This window comes from Schistocerca serialis, chromosome 2, assembly GCF_023864345.2.
Source record: "Schistocerca serialis cubense isolate TAMUIC-IGC-003099 chromosome 2, iqSchSeri2.2, whole genome shotgun sequence".
Classification (NCBI taxonomy): Eukaryota; Metazoa; Arthropoda; class Insecta; order Orthoptera; family Acrididae; genus Schistocerca; species Schistocerca serialis.
The window spans coordinates 190,015,041-190,035,733 of record NC_064639.1 but is presented as its reverse complement, the minus strand read 5'-3'; the positions used below and the strand labels follow the sequence as shown (position 1 = coordinate 190,035,733).

At 38.7% G+C, this 20,693-nt stretch overlaps 1 protein-coding gene across 3 annotated transcripts in view; it reads left to right on the top strand.

The window, feature by feature from the left end:
• The first annotated feature begins 9,329 nt into the window (after nt 1-9,329).
• LOC126456917 (phosphatidylinositol 3,4,5-trisphosphate 3-phosphatase and dual-specificity protein phosphatase PTEN) overlaps nt 9,330-20,693 on the top strand; it is a 279,017-nt gene continuing 267,653 nt past the window's right edge. Inside the window, exons 1-5 of one of the 3 annotated variants that reach the window (XM_050092851.1) lie at nt 9,330-9,897; nt 9,985-10,220; nt 11,648-11,777; nt 15,407-15,581; nt 17,568-17,675. In XM_050092851.1, coding sequence (XP_049948808.1) covers nt 9,878-9,897; nt 9,985-10,220; nt 11,648-11,777; nt 15,407-15,581; nt 17,568-17,675 — 669 coding nt within the window. In that variant the 5' untranslated portion in view covers nt 9,330-9,877. Of the gene's footprint in view, nt 10,221-11,647; nt 11,778-15,406; nt 15,582-17,567; nt 17,676-20,693 lie in introns of all 3 variants that reach the window. The other 2 variants (XM_050092850.1, XM_050092852.1) reach the window with 2 other exon arrangements.

Below are 20,693 nucleotides of genomic sequence, written 5' to 3'. Positions count from 1 at the left end.
AGGAATCAAACTAATTTAAGTAACTGCATGTTCCAAGGCTTCTTAGCAAACTATTTTATGAATTGTAAATAAAAGCACACCGAGTTTAAATAAAAATGCCCAAAGTGTTTGTGTGTTTTTACTTATAAAAGCACTAATTATTCTGCACAGAAGGAATGAAATTGTACCGTATGAGGAATATCACAAATGAGTTCTGTTGGGAAAAAAATGTTGTAAGCTATGCAAATTGAATTCTTATCTATCATTTTATATTCTTTCCGGGCAGCATGTCATAGTTGGCTTTATAAACCCTGCATACTTCCTTCCATGCCTTAGCTTTCTTCTTTTTATTAGAATAAGCTGCTTTGCAGGAACCCCAAATTGCCGCTCTTGCCGGAATTTCGTATATAAATTATTCAACATCAAACACAGAAACTGGTTTCTCCATTTCTTTTCAGCGCGACAACAGTGTGCCAGCTGAAGAACACAGAGTAACAAATGGATGCCACAAGTCACCTGTTCGGCTCACACACACGCTCTCGTCTGCGTGCTCGTATTAGACTGTGTAATGTGAGTAGCAGGTGATTCGCTTTACAGCCGGCGTGTCAGCTGCAGAGAGCTGAAGCACCAATTATGCACGCTAGTCTGAATGTCTCACTTGACTCTGTGTTAAGTAAACTGCGTCAGCTCACTGCAGCCAGCTCTTGGTTAAAAAATGTACATCTAGAAACAAACGTGAACACGGTTAGCAATTCATGCAAGCAATTTTCTTGGTTTTTTTGTTGTAGAAGAAATAGAATAGAAAGAGCCACTGCTCAGGCATTCGCTCGTCGATGGCTGGCATCATCCCCTGCTAACTAAAACTTGTGAAAGGGTTCACAGAATGCCGCTACGTTAAAACTTTCGCCTGGAGTCCGTCATCGGTTTCATAGAGCACACCTACAAACAGACAAGAACACATATTACTGCAAGCATGCAATTTTGAGACGTATTATTAATACTGTACAAGAAGAACAGACAGAACTGGTACTCATGTATGCACCTCTTGACGACTGGTGTTATATCCCATTTCCTCATAGTGGAGAAAGATGTTGGCTCTAATATGGGGATCCCCAACACATCGCCACCATCATCATCCTCAAGTACTATGGGTGATCATGGTGACACTAAGTCAATAGTTATAGGACTCGGCTGTGGCATGGGATCCATCCCTATAGCTGTGAACTTGTGGAAGAATTCTGTAACAAGCAGAAACAAGAAGTGTGCTGTTAGATAACGAATTATTTGTACAGAGTGAGGAGGAGGGAGAAAGACCGAAATGGGTACTTATGTTCACAACCCCAAGTTGCCTCACAAGAGCACTGTCCCTCAATAAATGTGACGGTATTGTCCCAGACCAGCCGTGTGGGCTACTGATTGAGAATGGCATCATAGACTGTAGCATCAAATCTCCATCTATGTGAGGTGGCTGCCTCATTGTCCTCATCATGAAGGACATGGCTAGTCCTCACCCCCTGTTATATAGCTCCAGCCTCGTGATGTTTGGCGTGATATATCTAAAAAAAAAGTAGAGAGAGATGGTTATGTTACTTACGCAAATCATAATCATCTGCAGCTGGCATGCGCAGCTAGTCGACAAGGCATAGTCATGATATTTTGATGTACATCAATCTGGCTGAAATTTTGAATGATTTCAGTCTGATTGATGTACATCAAAATATTGTGACTGTGCCTAGTCCACTAGCTGTGCATACCAGCTGCAGATGGTTATGATTTGTGTAAGTAACATAGCCATCACTCCTTTTATTTTTTAAAGTGATATCAAGCCAAACATCACAAGAGTGGAGGTTTGTGACAGGTGAGGGTCAGCCATGTCCTTGACAATGAGGGCAATGAGACAGCAATCTGAAATCATTCGAAGTTCTGGGGAAAAACAAGACAATACATTGTATGCAATCATAAATTATTTCATCAACACACACACCACACACTCCCACAGACTCAACCCCCCCCCCACACACACATGTGCACACACACACACACACACACACACACACACACACACACACATATATATATATATATATATATATATATATATATATATATATATATATATATATATATAGTTCCCAAACCACCCACCATCCTCAGGAGCACCAATAATGTCCATCAGGGGTTTAACATATCATTACCCATCAGTAGTGATGGTATGCTGTCATCTGTAACATAAAAAATTCATTAACTGAACAGTCATATAAGCACATGCATATATAATATCTAGATAGTAACATGGAATGACACCATCCAGGTGGCGGCGCCTACACACCGCATCACCAACAGCAGATACATCAAAGGAGTGCATCATAGCAGTTAATAGTCGGTCTAACACTGAAGTGAATTCAACTTGTGTGGCTGTGTCTTATATATATGGGGCATATGCAACTCAGCATCTCTTTGCTGGGGACTGTGGGAGGCTGTCTAAGCAAAACGTCTTGGGGTACATGAGGTGTCTGGTAACAAAGGGGATGAGTGGGAGGGAGGGAGATCTGGGAACAATGCAGCCTCACCTGAAACATACACTGCCCCACTACTTGCTTGTTGATTGCAAAAAGCGATCGGACTCATAAAAGAAATCCACATGCCAGTGACAATCAAAAGCATTCTAGATGGTGGAGCACGACTTTGGATCACTAACTGTCATGAGCAGCTACAACTTCCCCCAAAAGGTAAGTGTGTAGGGACATTGAAACTAGTCCAGGAAAGAGCTTAGTGTCGTTGTCAAAAATTCGTGCATCGCTACCAGTACAGACAAGTCAGGAGAAGAACCTCTTACTGAACTGCCAATAGCATGTCTTTCACAGAGTAACAGTGTTAACATGTGAGACTCGTTCTGCATCAGTTTTTGGACAGTTTCAAATCTGCAGTGGAGAAAAGACAGGCCAAGTGGTCCATGGTAAAACACTGGGGATCATCGACCAGTTAGCCAGCACTCATATATTGTGTAGCCAACTGAACAACGAATAATCTGAGAAGAAGTTGTGAAGATGACATCATTGATCTTTCAGGGAGTCCTTGGTCCTCTCCTGTCATCCTGTGAAGAAAAATGACAGCACATGGCGTTTCTGCATCAAGTACCGACGAGTGAACAAAATCATGAAGAAAGGTGTGTGCCTGCTGCAGCATTTTGACGACACGTTAGACAGCCGGAAAGAAGTAAAGCAGGGTCGGCCACAGCGTGCTGAACTTCACACGCGCTATGTGTGCAGGCCGCAGGCAGACCACAGCCGTCTCTCACTCGACTTTGTTCGGTCCTTCTCGGAAGTACCCGGAACAGCGCGACATTGCAGTTAGCATTGCAGTGAGGCATTTTTCGGTCGGCGCAACTCCCTGAGTTCGGCAGAATCGTACTGTCAGCGCTATTTTTCATGGTACGGAAGAAGTTCACCGGTCCATTGGCTGTTTGCACAAAAAGAGACAGTCTAGCGATCATCGTCGCAATCCTTTAAAACGAATGGGAATGATGGAGGAGAGGGATGATAATTCTCAGTTCCTGTAACGACAGCTTCTGCATATTTGCTGTGAAGTGACATTACAATACCATGCATAAAGAATTTAAAAATTTATTTGACAGTGAAAGAGCAATTAAATTACAACAATCGACTTATGGGATTCGTTGTTCCACACATTAAAAAGCGCATTGTGCTAAATTTTCAGGGCTGGAGCACGTGAAGAAACTAGTTGCATGAACAGTAAACTTTCTGTAGTCGCACGCATTATACCACTGTCAGTTGCAGCAGCTTTCTATGCAATTGAATGAAGAGTATGGAGCTTTGTTGATTACAGCAAAGTACATTGGTTAACTTAAAGGTAATGCCTGAAACTATTTTCCGATTTAAAACCCGCTATTCTTGAATTTCTTTAGAAAAAATGAGTGCAGGAACGAAAATTAGAACATCCAGAATGGATTGCAGATCTCTGTATTTAAAGTGGGCCTAACTGCACATTGCTCACAGTAAAAGGGATATTATATGACGATTCGCCGTGGACGGTATTGGTCTAGCGCTACAACCATATAGCGGCAGACCAGGTGAAACTTCGAAAATTAGTAGACACAGCACTCCAGGGTAGGGAGCAGTTCTAAACTGCTGTCGAACCGCGCATGTGCACTAGGCAGCTATAACTTGTGCATGCGCAGAAGTGGATACCACAGTGTTTTCTGCTTGTTATTTGCTTTTTTTTTTTTTAGATGGCCAGTGGCTAACTTCAGATTTGTTGGGTATTTTCCGCATTTTTTGCAGTAAGTAGGTTTTCATAGACGCAGAAAAAAACTTTTTTTGCCACTCGGCAATCGTTTCTTTTTGAGTAAAATGCATATAATGTTACACGGTGGTTTTCAATTTGTACCGTAATGCGTTAGCTTATGAAAGTTCATGCTTGATTTGATAGTATCTCTTGCTTTATTTCAGAGTGCCAGAAAAGAGAAACTGGCAGTGATGGGCGAGAAAGTCTGTGCAGTTTGGCCCAGTGCGATAGACGAGGACGGCAAAACTCTGAGTAGTATATATATGTCAAACTCGGAAAAATTAACAAAAGTGTTGCAAATTGCAGTGTATACATCCACAAAAACGTTTGGAACTGTGCTATTCTGTGGCTAAAAGCCAGACATATAAAAGATTCCCCAGTCACCAGGAAACGTAATGTTACAACCAGCCTGCATGATAACAGGGCATTTACCGGTGTTTTATTCGTGATCTAGGCTGGTATGATCACATAACTTATAAGCATATGATTTAACTCTCACTTTCAAGAATGTGATTCGGCCTCCCTCATAGCTGTGTCATAGACAACAGCTTCTCGAAACAGGTCATGTCCATCCTTACGATGTTCCGAAATTCTTGCAGGTCTTTAGGCCTCAGTTCTTTCATAAGCAGTGAATATAACCCCCCGCCTTTATCCCTTCTTTTCAGCCTGGGTCGAATACAACAAAGTCTTGCTTTTCGTTTTTGTCGTCGTTCTGCCCTAATCCGAAGATTTACTTTCACTGCCCCAAAAACAAATGGGTGCTCCATATGCAAAATGCTGTTTAAATGTAAATTTAGATATACATATACCTGTGTAACCAAGTGTCCTAACATAAAACTAGCAGTTGAGTCTGTAATTCAGAACAGTAGTAAACTACATAAGAGAATAACTATTAATACATAATTATAAAAAACCATTTCTTATTAAACAGGTACCTTGAACTCATATAAATAATTTGAACGAATGACGTTCCAAAATGTCACACGGTCTCCCTTGTGTTTCTCGTGGTAAAACGAACGATGTTACAAGAGATCAGGCAGTTCTATTTGCGTTTCGCGCATTATTACCGTCTACTGCGCATGTGCGCAAGGTATATCGCAGGTGGATGGTGTAACAGTTCTACGGGAACCAGCCTGTAGTCACAGATGTGCACGCTTGGGGCGCTGGTGCATAGGAGTACAGTTTATGCACATCGTGTAATAGGGGCTTAAGACGCTGCAAGCTGAGAAACAACTTATTTCTGATGTGATGGAGATGCATTTTAAAAGAAAATCGCGTTATAGAAGGAACACATTCTGACAAAGTCAGTCCACTTCCCTAAGCTCACTGTCGTTAAAAAATTTGGAGGTGTGAATAGGTCATCCTGGCCTTGAATGAATTACTATGAGAATAGTCTTATAAAGCATTTAAGGATAGTATCAACCTCACATCTGCGTCCATGCTGTTTTTGAGATCGTTTGCCGTTTCAGTTGAGAGTGCCCCTGTGCATATGCCAATGTAACATATTGACCTGCAAGGTAATTCCAGTTTTAAAGACAAATCTTTTTACATTAAAACTGTCCAGGACGTTTACATTGCTTTCTGTTATAGAATTTCCAAGTCTCCATAATGAGGCCGCAAAAGTGCTAAAATATTTCAATCGAAATTTTTATGTGGAGGACCTTTTTTCGATTATGAAAGTAAATGAGGCACAATTATGTGGCAACTTCAGTGAGAAACTCTTTGAAACTCTCCATCAGTCCATATGCCTACAGTTTGTACCAGATGAAAATTACATTATGTCTTCAGCACGCCAAAAATAATTAAATATTACTGAAAATTTGTTTTGTTTGTGATCTATGTTGTTGAGAAATTTGAGATATAAAACCAAATAGTACGCAGTACGACTGCACTGCCATTCAAACGCAGCATGTTCTCAGTTTTCCTCTCTTTCCCCTGCTTATGCTCAGACAGAGTGGCGGGGCAGTGGGGAAAATGTAAAGCGAAGTTGAGCGCTTTGGCACACGTGCCCGAGCAAGGCCCATGAACCGAAATTTTGGCCATCTCTGGTGTAAAATACTTCTTAACCATGGACATGCAGAGACGCTAATGGTAAATCTAGGTTTATGAGACTGGCCGAGAAAAGACTGCCTCCATAACTTTCAAAAGCTTCTCTTAGTTTAAAGTTATGCTGTTCGGACTGTGTAATGCTCTGGTCACATTCAAACCTATGATGAACAACCGGCTTCAACATCTTAAATGAACTATGTGTGTTTGCTGTCTGGATGACACTGTCGTTTTTCGAAGACATTTGAAGAACAAATAAGCCACGAGACAAGTGCGTTGAAATGTTTTCAGACAGTTGGCCTCCGCCTGAATCCGAGAAAGTGTGTCTTTACTGCCCAAGAAATAGAAATCTTACGAGGGAGTTCTTCCCAATACAGATAAAATAAGAGCAGTCAGGGATTACTGACTCCTTGGCACATTTGTGATGTGAGGAGATTTCTCTGAAGGGGCTCGTACTACTGGCAGTACATAAAGGACTTCTGTACCAAGGCACATCCCTTGCGAAAACTATTTCAGGGAGCTGTCAAATTTTCATGGAGTGCAGGAACGATTTTTCCTTGACCTTCAGGAGCTGGTAACATCTTCTCTAGCCCTAGCACTGTCTGATGAGAATGCAGAGACAAAACTTCACACCAACTCTAGCAGCCATGGGATAGGGGCAGTTCTAGTACAAATTTAGGTAACTACTCAAAAGATGATCGCTTGTGCTTCCAGACTACTCTCCAAGTCCAAAATGAACTACTCCACAACGAAGAAAGAGCGCCCTGCAGTTGTTTGGGGCATCAACATCTTGAGGTATTTATTTGGCAAACCACTCACCAATATGACAGATGACCATTCAGTATGTTGGCTAACTAGCCTGAAGAATCTATTGGATTAACTGGTGGAGACAGGCACTAAGGTTTCAGGAGTACAGCATCCAGTGGTATACAAAAATGGACGCAAACACAAGGACACTGACTGCCTTTCAAGCAATTCCTTAGGAGAACACCACATTGTGGATGAAATGTCAGTCACCGCTGCATTAAATGACATTGCTGCTGAAGAGAGGGAAGATACAGCACTGCTGAAAATCATAGAAACGTTGAATAGTGGGGTACTGACCCAAGGAGAATTCCAATTAATAAATGGAGAATTGTATAAGGGGACAGAATTGGTTGATCTTCATCCCATCTCATTTATGGACAGCTATCTTGAAGTATTTCCATGATGATCCAACACCTCTGGTGGCCTCGGTTTCATGAAGACTCTAGACAGAATCAGATATAGATCCCTACTGATATTTTCCACACCATGTAAGCCACTGCAAGGATTATCAATGATGGAAGCATGTGCTGCAATTACTTCTGGGGGGGGTCTGGTACCAGTCCTGCCTGTAGCAACGCTCTTCCACTGAAATGGAGTCGCCCCTTAGGGAAGTTTTCGAACTCGACAAATGGGAGTCGATGGATAATGTCTGCACTGACTACCTTACCCACTGTGCTGTGACCAAAGCTATACTGACAGCCAAAGCTCCAGAAATTACTAAGTTCCTTGTAGACGACATCATTCTGAGACACGGAGCTCCCCATGCGATTATTTCTGAGCATTGGAAAGTTTTTCAGTTGAACCAGCTGATAGAATTACTATGTGAAATACCTCATTATGAGGATTGAAGGAGCAAGGCATACAGCTTGTGGACGCCCAGGAGAACGACTGATAATACCAAGTACCCGAAAGTGAGATACAGTACGGGACGCATGGTATGGAGTATCACACCTGTGTGGAAAGTGAGACTACCAGAAAAGTTCATAAAGCATTACTTTGGGCTGTACAGTGTCCTTCCTCTCTTGTAAGATAACACACATAAAGGCGAGGGTTATGACCCTTCACCAAAAACACAAAAACGTAGAGAGCTCGTCCATGTCCTCCATATGAAAACCTGCTATAGCCCAGATGCGCAGTTGACGATAAGAAGTTTAAGGAAACTGAAGAATTATTCGACGTTCATGAAGCTTTGAGAGGAGGGGCTACCTTCAATGCTCATCATAGTGAAGATGATGTGACAACACGGTCAGAACACGAGGATTCTCGAGCGCCACCAAACACAGGAATGTTAATAACATATAGATCCAGAGTGCTGTAACCGGCAGCTGTGAGAACTTCTCAAAGAGCGCGTTGCTGTTTCTCCATGATACGGAACACTACCGCGAGCTGTGGTACCAATGGTTAGCACTGCACTGTCCGCCGTCAGTTCAAACCCGACAATCAGCAGTTATTTTGCTTTAGTTTTTATCGGTTCTGGTAGATTCTTGAAATATGTTATGTTTGTAATGTTTACATATTCTGGAATATTCGATGTAGCTACAAATACCTGCATTCTAGAATCCTCGAAGTTTGCATAAATATCTGCACTCTCTGTCCAGGAGGTCAATGCTTTTCTGGCTGTACGTTAGTGATCGTAATAAACGTGCTTTCAGTGATAAATATGCTGTTTCAATGAAGATCCTACTTTCAGAGTTGGACTTGATTCTGGTTACGACGTGACGATGTTATCATTTACATGATTATTCAGTTTATCTGTTTTGTGTTATTTTGTATTTTTGGCGACATTGATTACTTGTAAGACGCTAAAAAATGACTGTAGTATATTATTTGCATTTAATGTTGCCTTAACTTTTTATGCTGAGTCGCTGTTCTTGAATTTATGTTAAAAACAATGACTTCTTTTTCTATTGTTAGCAATATACTGGAAAGAAACTTCAAGTTCTTTTATAAGCAACTTTCCCTCTTCATTTGTTATGGTTTGGGGAGTCTTTCTTCGTTAATATTCTGGTTACTGTTTTTATTTCACATCATATGTATCCGCTTTTGAATTCAGAAAAGCTCCTTGGATTTTGCTAATGTCGTTTTGAAGCAATGACTTTCGAGCAATGTTCAAAAACTGTTTGATTTTATGTTGAATGTGGGTACTTAGTAATTGCTATAGAAGGCAGTGATTAATCAAGGATGTTACTTAACATCTCGATGTTCGATCTGTCCTAAAAACTGTGGAAGTTAATGGTTGAAATGGAATTGATATACAACTTTGAAATTTTTGTATGTGTGATGAAAACCATTATTTGTAGACTGACACTACATCAAACAGAATGTTGATTGTAAACGTACAGTCCAGACCGTTTCAATGACCCGATTTTGAGTACTGAAATAAGGAAACAGACGTGACGGAAGTGCGATATTTTCCGGAAATCGAACAGTGAGGCAGGCGCTTAGGACGGCAAGACAAAGCGTTAGTTTATGAGTATGATGGTGAGACTTGGGTTTAAAGTCTTAAAGTGAATAGCATCTCGGAAAAGTATAGGACGCGAGATTTTGTAGGAAAGGACTGGCTATCAAAAATGCCGTGACATACTGTATTGATTACGCCTTCTTGTTACCGCAAACAAAACTGATGAAGATAACGCAAAAGTAATAGTAGTGCACATGAGACCTGACAGATTGAATAGTATGAAAATTTGCCCCGGATGAATTTTATCGTCTGGTTTTGAAGAACAGTGTTTGTGTTGAAATGCGTTCATTTGCCTCAATGTTAGTTGACACATCAAGTGAAAGCTAATATTATTTATTCTTTGAGAGGTGCAGTGATTTTTTTATGGGGTTATGCTTCTCTTGCAGAAAGTCGAGACTAGAAAGTTTAAAATCCGAACAGTTTTCCGCTTCTGCAACTCCACTCCATGTTTGCGTGGAAGAGCAAAAGGGACCAGAAATTGGTTCATCTTCTAAAGAGATCTGTCAGTACACAAAAATGGCAAACACAATCTCCAACATAAAAATGACTAATCCTGTAAGGATCCTTGTGAGTAAAAGGAGAAAACGATATACGCAGGATGGATTTAATTTGGATTTGACATGTATCCTTTACGTATGTTTCTAGGTTTTTGATTGATAAGAATGAAAAGCTCACCAAAATTAGTCTGCCAAATTTAGCCACAATTTTTTTTTTTTTTTACAGCATCGCTACTAAGATTTCAGCATTTCTTTTCCATCACCTTTTAGTTTTACGCTAATTGTACCATACGCGTCGGTGTCGTTCGCGAAGTGCATACTGAATAATCTTCCAGGTAAAGCTAGACAGTCCATCAAGATTTGCGAATCTTACAAAATAACAAATCTTTCATCCTTGGTAACCCTCAGATTTAGTAACTTGTTGACTGAGCGAGCAGCAGTTGGTTAAAAATAGGGGGTAGAACATCTTAAGTGAAACTCAAAAATATAGGAATATGCATCCTTGTGGTCATTGTGGGCACAAATGTTAGGCAATAGTTGTGGTATTCAGTATGTGATATGTCAATTGCTGTGGCTGGACTTGCACATTAGAGATATGCCTTTCGTGACGATACATTATGGGTGAAATACCAGTAAATAATGAAGAAATATGTTACATTCCTGCAGTGGGTTGAATGCTGAGTTTTAAATTATTTTCCCTATTTTTCTCAACCATTCTTTGTCAGTATGTACCTGGAGTTCCTTGTGAACATTGTAGGTTATTTGCATTTGATTTTATAAGCTGGTTTCCTTTAAAGTATACATAATTAGTAAACAGCAGATGGGAATTTTATAATTCTCCCTATATAAAGCTTAGAATAGTTGTTTGAGGCACCAAATAAAAGTTGCAAATGCAGTACATATTCTCTCTCTCTCTCTCTCTCTCTCTCTCTCTCTCTCTCTCTCTCTCTCTCTCTCTCTCTGTGTGTGTGTGTGTGTGTGTGTGTGTGTGTGTGTGTGTGTGTGTGTGTGTGTGTGTGTGTACTAAATTCCACATTATTTACTCAAAGATCAGTTCTTCATTTGTCCAATTGACATACAGCTTATAAAATCACACTGAAAATGGTTAAGGTTAGATCTGCTAGTGTTGCGTGAAATTTCAAGTGAACAATTGGTGTTTAAATTGGCAGCAACAGTTTTTGCAGTACATACTTTTTTCTTCCTGGATGAAAACGATGTTAGTTACTTGCATACTCCTTTATGAAGTTATTTATGGCATCTGTAGTTTGATTTGACTGGGTTGCATTCAGCACCTCAAAATATTTGCTATCCTTGTTACAGCATAAACATTAGCTCTTTCGGATATTAAATGTAGAGTCAAATTATTCTGCTTGTTGTGCTGTTGTCACAATCATTGTTTGGGGGCTTAGCAAAGACAGAATTCGTGGGAAGGAAGAGATTAAGTGAAGTAATGAAGATGATTATTTTGTGCTATTTCCCAGAAGTTATGTGAACAATAATTGAATTTTGTCTCATTTTTGAATGACATAGTTTTTCTTAATCAACCATACAGACATTAAGAGCAATCTCATAGCAATGGGGTTTCCAGCTCAGAAGCTTGAAGGTGTGTACCGCAACCACATTGATGACGTTGTGAAATTTCTGGAGTCCAAACACAAAGACCACTACAAGATCTACAATCTGTAAGTTGTCATGGAGTTTACTAATCAGTGACAGTCCAGTTTAATATGTTGCACTGAAAACTGTAATTTTAAGTGTGTGATTCAGAATTGACCCATAATCTAATACACGCTGCATCAATGGTGCAGAAGTTTCTTCTAGTAAATTATACCTGTTGTGGGTAAGGTTGTGATGTTCCTAATAAGACGTCATACATTTGTGTGACGGGCAGAGGAGTTAGTCAAATATTCAAAATGGAAAGTAAAAGTGCTATAAAAGTGATAAACCTTAAGAGTGCTAGCATTGTTGTAATATACAATTGAAGGACTGTGGAAAATATGATTGTCGTCTTACATGCAGAAGTTAGGCAAATATCTGGTCTGGAAAATATTGTGATATGAAAATTAAAGCCTATATATCTCAAGCAAAGTTGTCTAGACACCCATAACAAGGGAGATTTGCTTCTAGATGTTACTTGTTAATTTTCCAGCGTGTAATTGTACTTCAGAAAATTTTGTTTGCAACCAGTCACCGCAAATTTGTGGAGTTAAAAATGTAGACATGAACTTTTAGCTGAATGATAAGAAATAAACTTTAGAGTTTTACTGATGACATTGTAACTCTGTCAAAAATGGCAAAGGACTTGGAAGAGCAGTGGAATGGAAGGAATAACATTCTGAAAGCAGAATATATATGAGGAATGTCAACACAAATAAAATGAGTGAGGAAATAGAGTTAATCAGGTGATGCTGGTAGAATTAGATTGGGGACTGAAACACTAAAAGTAGCAAAATAACTGATAGCAGTAGTAGAGAGGATATAAAATATGTAGTCTGGCTGTAGCAAGAATTGCGTCTGGAAAAGAGAAATTTGATAACATCAAATATAAATTTAAGTGTTGGGAAGATTTTTCTGAAGGTGTTTGTCTGCAGTGTAGCCTTATGAGGTAGTGAAACGTGTATTATAGACAGTTCAAATGAGGAGAGAATATAAACTTTTGAAATGTGGTGCTACAGAAAAAATGCTGAAGATCAGAGTACTAATGTGTGGTAGCATTAAATCAAATTGGAAAGACATTAAATTTATGGCACAACTTGAGCAAAAGAAGGCATGAAGGAATCCTCAATTTGGTGATGGAGGGCAGTGTGTCAGGTAAATATTACGGGAAACTGAGGCTTGACTATATTCAACAGATTGAAATGAATGATGTGGAGTAGTTTCACAGATAAGAAGAGACTTAAATGGGAGAAACTGGTGTGGAGAGCTGCATCAAGCTAATCTTTGGACTGAAAACAGCAGTAGCATTGGCAGCAGCAGAAGCAACAACAATGGGTGGGCCAGAGTGTGATACTATAACCCCCCTGAAGTCTTGGTAGTGGTGACAGTAATTTGTAGCATAGCCCAAGATCTAGGGGATAATTTGATTGAGAGTTGGTGAAACCATTGAATGTGACAGACCGATGTGTAGCTTAGTCTGTTTGGAGAAACTGGCACTGATATGATGGTTAAGTCACCACATTGTTTACTACATTTGTTGTGTGTTTCCTCCATCACTGGTGGAAGCTGATAACTAATAGTGATCATTCCTCTTTGTCCATACAGTGTTATAACTTTATGGACAACATAAGTTTCATCACAGTGGTGGCTTTTCTGGAATTGTAATTGCTTATTGCGTCTGGGTTATTAAAGATATTTTTTGAATAACAAAAAGTTTGTTCGGAATGTGGAAGTTGCCGCTTTTATTGACTTTCTCAGTAAGCACCAAATATGACTGAATCTTAGTTTTCAGTACAATCTGTAAATCTAAGAACCCAGAATTTAGTGTGATTAAATATTGCACTTTGTGGCCTCATTCAAACAGTAAATGTGTTCTTGGTTGGTTTCTCTTCCCCCCCCCCCCCCCCCCCCCGAAACAAAAGCTTGATAAAACTAATTTTCATGTCTCTGGCATGAGGCTATATGCTTGCAATCCAGTGATTCAATTGATCGTTTTATCCATTTAACTTTCCCACAACTCATGGACTACATTATAGTGAATTATTTTAGTAGTTTTATGTCCCTATAAGCATATGAGGATGTCACAACAGGTAGCAATGAGGTGAGCTGCTGAAGTTGTCACGTAAGATTTTAGCCTAAAGTATATCTAAAAGCACTAAAAGTATTGAAAGATATTTTGACAAGAATGACATAGCTACTAGCTAATTTAAGTTTTCACATGCTTTATCATGCTAATGGAACAGAGCCTGTGCTCAGTTGAGACTTTGGCCCTAAAATTTAGTTGGTCCTATATTTTTTTATTCCTTCAAAGTATTGTGGCAAATTATCAGAAATACGTGTCTGATGTGTATGTGAACATGTGTGGTTGTGGTAGGATCAGTCACTGCCATATGCTGAGCATGTCGGCAATCTTTGCGGAGCTCCTTCCTTATACTCCACAAGTGTCTTATCACTGTATTCCTCTTCAATAATCTTGAACATTTGTAGCAGAAATAGCCATATTAAAAAAAAAAAGTGTCACAGCATTTTGATGGAGGCTATGGATATTGATTTCTATGGCTAAACCTAAAACAACTTGTTAAAAACCATGTTTGGATATTTTTGATTGGATCTACAAGTATTTGATGTAAACAATTTTGAATATGGCTATTTTCTATGCCTATTTACAGTGTGGGAGGTTTTATTCTATAAAATACTTTTTATGGAATTATTTTTGGTTAATTTAATCCATTTTTATCAAGATACAGTTAATACATGTGTAGAAGTAGCTTTTGCGACTTATTAGTTTCTTTCTTGAGGAGAAAAAGGGGTACGTTGGGAGCGTTAAAAAAGGAAGGACAGGTGCCTCTGACATAAGGATTTCCTTTTTATTTTGACCAACCAACTTTCCTACCTGAGAGAGGCTAGGATAGTTTTTTATACCTTCATGTGTATATTGGCATTTCTCCTTCTGAAGGCAAGTACCGCCCAGCAATTCTGTCCCTCAACTTTACAGTTTTGTCAGGGTAAATTTTCTGTAGATACTATATGCTGCCAATACATTTTGTTTTCTAAATTTATTTCTGCAAGAATGTTCTAGGAAGGAAATTTCTATTTCATCTGATAGCAGCTTCCTATAATTTCACATTACTATTTTGTGTATACTTGGTCTGCAGTGTCACGTATTCTGATGCAAGATAAGTGTGAGAGTAAAGCAGCCTGTGTGTTTACACTAGTCCCACATATTTTTTCTGTTAGAAAGTTAGTGTTCAGATCTGCTAGTGAAAATAGAAATTCTGGCAATACACTGTCAAAATTCTTTTTCGAGTATCTATGGCAGACTCATGGCACTGTGCAGATTTTTGTTAGCCTTAATTAATTTGAATTGCAGAAGGTAACTGCCTGGATGGCACAGTCACTTTCCTTCATCATTGTCTGTTCAAGGTTTGAGCTTCATTCTCTAATGGCTTTGTGGTTGACAGGATATTAATTCCTGATCTTCTATACTTCTGTATTTTTATTAGAGAGAGACTGTTCACACTTTGGCTCTGTTTTCGTTGGTTGAGTTACTTGAAATTTTTTCCCCATTTATATTTTTCCTTATTGCATAAACAAATTTTTTGGTTAAATTTTGAAGTGTAACAGTGAATATTTTTATTTTGTTTTTTTGTTGCAGGTGTTCTGAACGATCATATGATGTGAGCAAATTCCAACAGAGAGTGTCTGTTTACCCTTTTGATGATCACAACCCTCCCAAAATGGAGCTGATTGGTCCATTCTGTGCTGATGTTCATGAGTGGCTATCCCAGGATCCCAGAAATGTTGCTGCTGTCCACTGCAAAGCTGGAAAGGTAATATGCACCTTCCCTTCAGTGTCACACATTGCCTCATACGTAAAATGCTGGTAGCGTCTAAAAACTACAGAGATTGTAAAAATAATTGATGCTGTTCATCAAAGCATTGGGTGACCATAAGAACTACAGCATATTTGGTGTCTGGTATTACATGAAGTACATGTTATATGTATAGTTTGTCAGTCCTGTGTAGTTGTAAGGCAGAGATGACTGTAAATAATTTCTTGTCAGTGAGTATGCTGAAAGTAACTGTCAGACTCAAATATGAATTCCAGTGCTTTTTGCCTTTTATGTAGTATTTTTGTGACTCAGAAGTTTGATATTTCATAACACAATTGGTATTCTCTTGCCAAACCAGTTCATGATCTCATGTGGTGACTACACTGATGTAATGACATTTTTTCTGTTCTCTGTTGGAAGATGAAGAAAGGGTAGAAGGGGAGGGAAAAATCAACAGCACTGACACTAATGAAGCTATGATCTCACTGTGTAGTTACAATTTTATAGTAATGTGGTTATTATTTCATGCTTGAGCGTAATTGTGCATCACTTACAACTGGTGACATCATTACTCTTGTAGAAATTTGCATGCTGTCTATTTCAGTCAAACCACCACTTTAAAATTCCCTTTCAGACGATCAGTTTTCTTCTGCTTGCTGAATTCGCATGTGAAGTAAACCATCTGGGCTATACAAGGTAGCTAGCATAAAGGGCACCACAACACTTTGAGACATTTCCTGATCACTTTGATGAAAAGAAGTAAAAGGCACTGTGAAATGCAACACATAATACTGCTGATATTAAAATCAGAAGTATGTAATATGTTCCTCCTGATATGCATCTCTCACCCTATTCTGTGGAGCTGAATTGAAGTGTACTGTTGTTTCTGTTTTTGATTTTGTGTAAATCCAAGGACACATATTGAGTATCATCTTCCAAGGGGACCTTTCAGACTGGCTGTCTTTGATTTCCTTCATACTTTTCACATTTGAGGGTTGGTGCACGGCATCAATCTCCTAAAGCACTGTTATGCAAATAATAATAATAAAAAAAAAGATAATTTTTGAAGATTGAAGCGTTTAAGTACAAATGTTCCAAGCTTATTAGTAGACTTTCTAGTAGCTGAGGAATTAGTATGCAAGCTTTGTAATCACAGTTGCTTGTAAAGTGTCTCATTTGTAGCAACACTTTTCTTCCCTTTTGTTCAGTTATGTCTGTACTATCAAATGGAAATGTTAACCATGAAATAGTGAATAATAATTTTTTTTATAAAATATCATCTTTTTATTTTAATTATTAATCACATGAAGATAAATTAAAATGTGATAGACATATGAAATGCCATATTTTTGAATGAAAAAATTATACACAGCAGTAGCACCATTCAATCTCTAAAAACCAAATATGTTTCATCTGATGCATTTTTATACAAAATTTTATTTTATTATGAATACTCACATTTTCATTTGATTAGTTATTAAGAGGAAAAAATTATTTATATTAAAATGTTGTTATTCTGTATTTGTTAACTGACATTTACATTTGATAGTAAATATACAATTGAAGTAGAGATAAAAAAATTATACTAAAAGTGATCATCAAACCAGCAACGTCACAACTGCGAAACTCTTTATGTTACGATTCTGCTAGAATGAGTTTGAAATGTTTGTGCTTACATTGATCAGAAATCTTGAAATACTATTTTTTTCAAGTGTTTTTATTTTACTTTTTAAAGAATTGTGTTCTGCTTCAGGAAATTGGGAGAAAATTTAAGAGATCCCATTGTTAGTAATACTGGGTACCTATCTCGTACCTGCAGAGTTTGATTTTAAGCACATTTAAAGAATTTGTTACTGGTTCGGTAGTGCACTGATTGGACTGAATTTAGTATTTTTATGACTCTTTTATTTGTAATAGAAATTTTGCTAGACAAAAGTTCATTGTTCAGAATAATTTAAGCATTCGTTCATTTTGGTTGTGCAGGGCCGAACAGGTGTTATGGTTTGCTGCTATTTGTTGCACAGCAAGCTGTACTCGACAGCAAATGAAGCACTCAGTTACTATGCTGGAATGAGGACGCATGATAAAAAGGTGAATATTCAAAGCATTGAGAAATAAGTTACCTGTACGGAAAGCTGAAAAACTGTCTAAATGCTTGTTATGGAACCACATTAGATCTCTGAATATCTGATGTTTGTGATCCTTTGAGAGACTACACTCTCCACATCGTGTCTTGCATGAAGGTTTATGTTTTTCATAAGTATTACTATGTCATTTATTTGTGAAGAATAAAAGTGTGTAATGTACAGTTTGGTTTTATGGGAAGTTTAGTAATCAAGGCAAAACTTTTTGACTAGTTTCATTCTTGTGGGAGAACTCATTACTTGCATAAGGTTGCAGGAAAACTCTGTGCAGAATTGTTATAGAAATTTTTAAGTAAAAGTTTCCACAGCAGTGCTAAATACATTAACACATTGGAAGGAATATGTAATTTAGGCTGTGGTAAGATAGTCAGTGTCTGAAGAATGAGATGCATGTGGGATGTGATAATGTAACCACATTTAAGTCTGTTGAACAAACAAATTTAGAAAAGAAATACTTTCATTGAATATACAGATATTTAATTCTTGTCACCTACAAAGAACTCCTCTCCTAGCAACGCTTCCAATTCGTTATGCATTTCTGGAAAGTTTATCTAGATGTCTTGTTGGTACTGCATTGTTCTCCACAATGATCCTTTCAATACAGTTTCAATTTTGGAAGGAAAAGTTGGTAAATTTTGTCAGTGGCCAAGTGCACACTGTTTTTGTGTAAAAGGCTAGATCAGGTCCAGTGGTGTACTTAGGTGTTTTAGGCAGCAATGTTGTCAGCACTTGCCGTGCTGTATGATTGGAATGAATGGGTGTGTCAGCTGCTGGGTCTATGCAGCCAATGAGCCAGCAGCTGACAAAGAGTATATTTCAAAGGAATAGTGTCACATACTCATGTTTGTGTATCATAATCTCTGAATTCCTAACACATTCGGAAGAAACAGGCAAATATTTTGACAGCCAATATTATTAATTTAATTTAAGCTGTGCTCTTATGTCCCAACCTAATAACAACCTCATAATTTGTGACTGGTTTGGAAGAAACAAATATATGCAACAACGAAGGTTATTAATATAATTTTTGCAAATACAGTAAAACTGTCTTATTCCAACATAACCTAAACCTGGAACTAAGCTACCGATCAGACTGTTACCACAACCAGGTTTTTTAGCGTTCACACTCATTGACTTTGTGAAATCGCAACCAAACTGCCACATTGCAACCTAGTCACAACCTCCTAATTAATAACATACTTCGTCAAAGTTAGCTATTTGTGACAACAATGAAGAACAGTGGTTTCTATTTTGGTGCCAGAAATTCGCTGCCTCATTTGTCACCTCTCATAGGTTATTTGAAAGTATTACCCTGATGCACAGGCGAATGTGACATTTTGCCAAGCTGTGAGTAGTAAACATCACTGCGACTGCTGCTGGTCCTGATCTCGACTTCGGCCCCGCACGTGCCTGTGATGTATATCACATATTGGTCATGCAACATTATGTCCCCACAATAATCGAACTCGGGACCTTTGCCTTTTGCGGGCAAGTGCTCTGCAAACTGAGCTACCCAAGCACGACGCATGCCCCGTCCTCACAGCTTTACTTCCGCCAGTACCTCATCTCCTACCTTCCAAACTTTACGGAAGCTTTCCTATGAACCTTGCAGGACTAGCACTCCTGAAAGAAAGGGTATTGCGGAGACATGGCTTAGCCACAGCCTGGGGGATGTTTCCAGAATGAGAGTTCAGAGTTCGAGTCTTGGTCCGTCACACAGTTTTAATCTGCCAGAAAGTTTCATATCGGCGCACACTACGCTGCAGAGTGAAAATCTCATTCTGGAAACATCCCCCAGGCTGTGGCTAAGCCATGTCTCCGCAATATCCTTTCTTTCAGGAATGCTAGTCCTGCAAGGTTCGTAGGAGAGCGTCTGTAAAGTTCGGAAGGTAGGAGACGAGGTACTGGCGGAAGTAAAGCTGTGAGGATGGGGCATGAGTCGTGCTTGGGTAGCTCAGTTTGCAGAGCACTTGCCCGCGAAAGGCAAAGGTCCTGAGTTCGAGTCTGTCTGGCACACAGTTTTAATCTGCCAGGAAGTTTCAAGTTTCAGCATTATGTCCGGTTGCAAGCTGCCAGTTAGAAGATAGTATATAGTAATTAAGAATCAGCTCTTAACCAGACGTCATTCATGTGCTGTAAGTATGGATTACTCATCTTCTTATGGATGATCATCCTCTCATGTGCAGTGTTAACTTCCCACTGATGCTTGTCTTGTCAGTGTGTCTATAGTACTTCTGCACTTTTTATTGAAAATCTGTAATATAGTCTGAGGTCTAATTTAGGTTGTGAGTTGCCATTTGGTTTAGTTGAGGAAGTAAGTGATTGTGAATATGAAATTGTATTCATATTAAACTCTGGTTGTGTTCATATATTGAGCTGTTAAGTAACATGAGACCCAAATCAAAGGAAGCTTTGAGATAAAGCTGCAGAATGTTACTAGAATTGTGCCTACTTGGGATAACTGTGTGCTGTCCAAGTTATGTCTTAACGTATTTCTTAGGTGCTTGTATCTCTTTGCCACAGCCATATTTATCCCTGATAATACAAGTATGATTCAGAAAATAACCTCTGTTTGGCTGTAAATAAAAAACCTACATGAAAAAAATTATTATATACATCTTAAAATTACAGCTTCTTGCCATTTTTCAACACTCGCCATTTAAATTTAAGCATTATTCGTGGCATTTCAATAATTTACACATTCCTACTTCATAAAATTCTGTTGGTGTGGTGTGTAGGCAGTGTTTCACAGCATTTTGAAGTTCTTTGTTGCCATTGAAGTGCTGCAACACAAGCCACTTCTTCATGTGTGCAAAGAGATGAAAATCAGTTGGCACCAAGTCTGCACTGTATGGAGGATGATAAAAAAAAATTCCCATTTGAATTGCTTCAAAATGTCTAGTATTTTGGACACTGTGAAGATGGGCATTGTCTTGCAAAAACCCAACACCAAATGTTGGCACAC